Genomic DNA, 4627 nt, shown 5'->3' on the forward strand with positions numbered 1-4627 from the left:
CTGTAAATTTGTAGGGGCTAATTTCAATGCAACGCAAAATGTGCAGTGAACGTAATAAACTGACCATTCTGCATCTAATTGAAATATATCGGACATTTCGATCGACTTAGCAACGAGCACTCTTTAGCGAGGGTTACCTCAGTTTTCATACGTCACCAGAAGGTGTATATACATTTTCTTGAGTTGGAATTTAATCGATGTAATTGTACTTCGGTGATTGGGTATGCTTGAGCGTTATCTTCATAATATGACAGAAGTAAGTTATTTAGCGTATGCGTTGTGAGAGAAGGAGCAGATAAAACGCCTTTGAACTTAAAAGTGAAGCAAAAAGTTAAATGTTCGTGACCTTAATCGACGAGACTCTTACGAAGCCCAAAAACCATTACATTTATTAAATGAGTCCAATATTTTTGGGTGATGTCATTCTTTGTGCACGGCCTCCTGATTCCATAACATCATGTACGAGAAAAGAATTCCCAAACGCTGTGATTGGTGCAAGATATCAAAATGCTACGATGTAATTGGTGTCCGATACATACCCTAACGCGGCAATCTGGCTTGTGTGAGATACATATCAAAAAAGCGACAATTAAATTGCTGCAAAATACACACCTTTGTGCGGCGATCTGATTGGTGCAAGCAACATACCACTCTACACGCAAACAGTTTTTTTTTCTGGTAAAAATTACCAAAAAATCATTATTTCCGGTGCAGGCACAAAGCAGCGCTTATCTTGAATAGTAGTGCTTCTCAGAACAGAAGAAATTTGTTACTTTTTGGAATAATTAATTCTTATGTATTGCAATTGTCATATTTTTCAGCAAATCCAGCTCCTGGACGGAACTTTTTGCAGGATTCTTACCCAGACTACGTTGGACCACCTTGCACGCAACAATATGGTAAGAAGAGTTGGTCACTATAATGCATTTGTGATAGAAAAAAACCGTTTTTGCACGAAAACTTGAAGGCTAGAGTCATGTTTTCACTTACTTTTCACTAAGGTTGTTACAGTTCCTGTGCGATTCAAGTTTCGCCTTGCGTTATGCGTTTCTTTTTGCTTGAGAGAAAACATGAAACTGGCTTTTGTAAAACTAAAAACTGTAAATTTAAATTCACGCGAAGAAATTTTTATTGGCTATTACATCAGGAGATCATATAGATGCAAGCTTTCAAGTGGATATCTCGGAAAACACACATTTCAAGGCCTGGACAAGGAACCTCCCAATCATTTTCTCTCGCAATGCCCTAATTAACAAATCCGTCAAATTATTCAAATAAAAGCGCTGAATTAAACCTTTTAGCGGCGTGACGGTTAAGGTTAAACCAAAAATCCCAAAAGGAGCCGTAAATTCATCGGAAACAGTTCAAAATAAAATAAGAAATGAAAACGTCATACTTAGTGGTTTAACAATAAATACGCGCGAATATTTTGTTATTTGCGTGGCATTTTTCAAGCCCCGTAGGGGCAAGTTGAAATGCCAAAAACTGGGCAAATAAGTACCCCTATTAGTTGTTAAACTAGTAATTGAGGGATGTATTATTGAACTGTTTTCTCATTACTAGTATTTTCGAAAAACATCCTACAGCCCTACCTGATCATCGATCATACAAGACGTGTGCGACAGACGAAAATAATGTATAGGAAACAATAAGAGTGTTCTGCATAAGCAATAAAAAGCTTGAGTGCATTTAAGGGTTTTGATCGTTCATGGCGGCCATTTTGTTACTCTGCTTTCCGTCCGCATTTTTGCACTTACAGTGTGATACTAAGGCAACTTTTTGGTATGATGTGGTCTCGATTAACATTTTTCTTTAAATATTCATCATTTGCAACCTCGCCATCGTCATCTCCATCGCCATCTCCATCGCCATTGTCGTCACCATTGCTAGTTCAGCAGCTGGTATGTTTTCTAAATAGTAATTTACCGTTTTTATGCATGTCGCTTTTCAGGATCTTCTCCGTTTACAAATGTGACAGACATTCATTTTTATTCCAGGCAAATGAGTATGTTTCAAGATTTGGCGGAATAAATATTACCGAAACGACTTCCATACAAGTATGTAATTTTCATAACTTAAAGGCGTTTTAACCTTGATATATGTTTTTAAACGATAAAAAGTAAATATCTGACCTTTAAGTAGAAACCACCATTAAGCCATATGAGAGAAAATGATGAGGCTTAAAATATAATCCAGGCTCCTAAAAGAGTTCTTTAGCCAATGAATACCCTGGACACCATTTGGGGCCTCCTGCTAGACTTTTTCCGCGTTCTTAATATTTATTGTACATTTGAGACTGGCTGGTTAATGACCTGGAAATATTTTATGTAATTGTAGGAGGCTGTAACTGTGTTTGAAGATTTCACCTTTAAAATCAAGAACGTCACGAAGGCCGATATAGAAGAGGTTAAAACTCTGAAAAAATCCATCTTTAAGGTGGCAGAGGCCGTCGAGAAATTTGCTCTTAGTTATAGCAAACGACACCTGAGTGGAATGAGACATTCAAAAAGGATCGTTTCCTCAAAAATGGGTGAGCTTGCGACCTTGAATCCTGTTTATTTTCAAAGTCTATTCCTCTGTTACTTACTGATTTGCTGACTGACCGACTGAGTTGTCCAAGTTCCTAGATATTGTAAGAACTCAGGTAGAACTCAACTATTTAGAAACGTTATTGTTGATGTCATCGCTTCATCTGGTATTTTAATTTGTTTGATACTTTCATTTTCCGCGATGGAGAAGGTAATAAAAGTAGAGAAAAAAAGAATCCTTCAAAAACGTAAAATGTTTGAAATCGTCGAGTAGTCGTTGAAGGCAAATACGATACAAACAATACACGTCCATCCAATAAGATTATGAAATATTTGTGTACAGCACAAAACGCATGTTTGTGTAGATGTGTTATTGTGAATTTTACCGTAGGTGCTTTCATTTGTAATTTTTTTCAACAGTTTTGGCCATTCAAAAAGCCTATCGCCAGAATGCAGGTGGCGTTTACTTTGAGGAACAACAATGGCGAGCGAGAATCGATATCGCTTCTTCAAATTTTGAGGAAAATGGTTTGTGGTAACTTTACAACTTTTAGCATTACTTTGGTTTTTCTCCAATCGAAATTTCTGAATTGAAATAAAGCCTCAGGTACATGGGCTTCCTTAGTTTGCATAGTCTATCTTTTTAATCATTCACACACCTCAGAGCCTGTAAAAATTTCAACTTTGTGGTTTTTTGCAAATGTTGTTGTTTGATAACTTTTTTTGTTGATTCTTGGGGATTTTAAGGAACATTGCTAGTTGTGTTTGTGTACAAGGATCTGCATGACCTACTTCTGACAGATCAAGCCATCAGGAGTGAAACAGACAACCAAAGGTGACGTTATTTTCATATTACTCCATGTCGTTTACCCGCAAAGACACATAACACGGAAACACATAAGATCTATGTTCAGCTAAACTGAATTTAGAAACTTTCCAAACACCCTAACTGAGGTTGGAAGACTCCCTGCTTGTCTCTGGCCGTTCCACCTTCATGAAAAATTGGCTTGAATCCACTAAAAGTATGTAATTTTTCTTCCTTGTTTCTGATCCATATCCGAATACAATTTCTTCATAGGTATGTTAATTCCAGGATTATGGCCGTTACTATGGACCCCAAGCCAGAGACATTGCGAGAAAATGTCATCCTAAAGTTCAAAAACCTAAAGGTAACATGACAATTCGTTGCTATGCATTTTTTAAAATTTATTCTGACAAGATAAAATCCATTTTCAGGTTTCGACAGCAGAGAAGCGCTGTATGTTTTGGAGTGGCCTCAGCAAAAGGTAAAAAGACTTAAATATATTAATGTATAGTATTCATTCCTTTACATTTATTGTTGTATAGTATTCATAGCGAAGATTAACACTTTTCCTGTAAGCCAGCATGTTGTGGTTTTTATAGAGGGGAAGTCTGATTGAAATGTTCTCGCAACTATGATTCTAATGGAAGAAAAACTGAGCGGAAAATTGTCAAACATCACCTCTTCCCCAAACTCTTTGTTAACTTTACTTTTTTTCATCTCTAACAGCTTTGCAGAAAAAGGATGCCATATAGTTGCATCAAAAAGCAACTCAGAAGAAACAGTTTGCAGCTGCAATCATTTGACGCATTTTGCCGTCTTATTGGACTACGACGGCAGCACAAAGGTAATAAAGTTATTTTTGCCTTACTTAGTAATTTTTATGGGCTCAGTTAACTAACTCGATGTTGTCGTTTAATTTTTCTTTTTTGGACACAGCTCACCGAGGAGGACAAAACAATTCTGAAAATTATCACCTACGTGGTACTGAGCCTTTCCATCGTCGGGATACTTTTAACATTAATACTTTATTCTTACCTCACGTAAGTGATGTACTTGAATAATAATGAGGTAGATTCTTAACTCTCCTCAACAAGGCTGGTAAGAAGAGAGATTTCAGTGCCAATCTGGTAACAAAAAATACTAATAGTAATAGGCGCTAAAGTGGACATTAAAAGTTGTTGCTTAATGAATAAATAGATGAATACACAAATGGTTGAATAAATAAATAACTGATTTAAAAAGAATAGAAAAACTCTCATAATGAAATCGTTTTTGGATCAGTTACATTTGCCTT

The 4627-nt window shown here is 36.4% G+C and overlaps 1 protein-coding gene across 1 annotated transcript; it reads left to right on the plus strand.

The window, feature by feature from the left end:
• Positions 1–1787: 1787 nt before the first annotated feature.
• LOC149052210 (uncharacterized) lies at positions 1788–3067 on the plus strand. The gene is made up of 4 exons (XM_089180414.1): positions 1788–1901; positions 1998–2057; positions 2338–2530; positions 2949–3067. Exons 1-4 carry the CDS (start codon positions 1788–1790, stop codon positions 3065–3067), a joined length of 486 nt encoding a protein of 161 aa, XP_089036540.1.
• Positions 3068–4627: the final 1560 nt, after the last annotated feature.

The sequence above is a fragment of the Pocillopora damicornis genome, chromosome 1 (genome assembly GCF_964200805.1).
Source record: "Pocillopora damicornis chromosome 1, jaPocDami1.2, whole genome shotgun sequence".
In the NCBI taxonomy this organism is placed as follows: Eukaryota; Metazoa; Cnidaria; class Anthozoa; order Scleractinia; family Pocilloporidae; genus Pocillopora; species Pocillopora damicornis.

Excerpts from the sequence above, each read along its gene's own strand:
- LOC149052210 (XM_089180414.1), top strand. The coding sequence starts at position 1,788 with ATGTGGTCTCGATTAACATTTTTCTTTAAATATTCATCATTTGCAACC. Across the intron at positions 2,058-2,337 it reads CCGAAACGACTTCCATACAA|GAGGCTGTAACTGTGTTTGA; the intron begins GTATGTAATTTT and ends ATGTAATTGTAG. Across the intron at positions 2,531-2,948 it reads GATCGTTTCCTCAAAAATGG|TTTTGGCCATTCAAAAAGCC; the intron begins GTGAGCTTGCGA and ends TTTTTTCAACAG.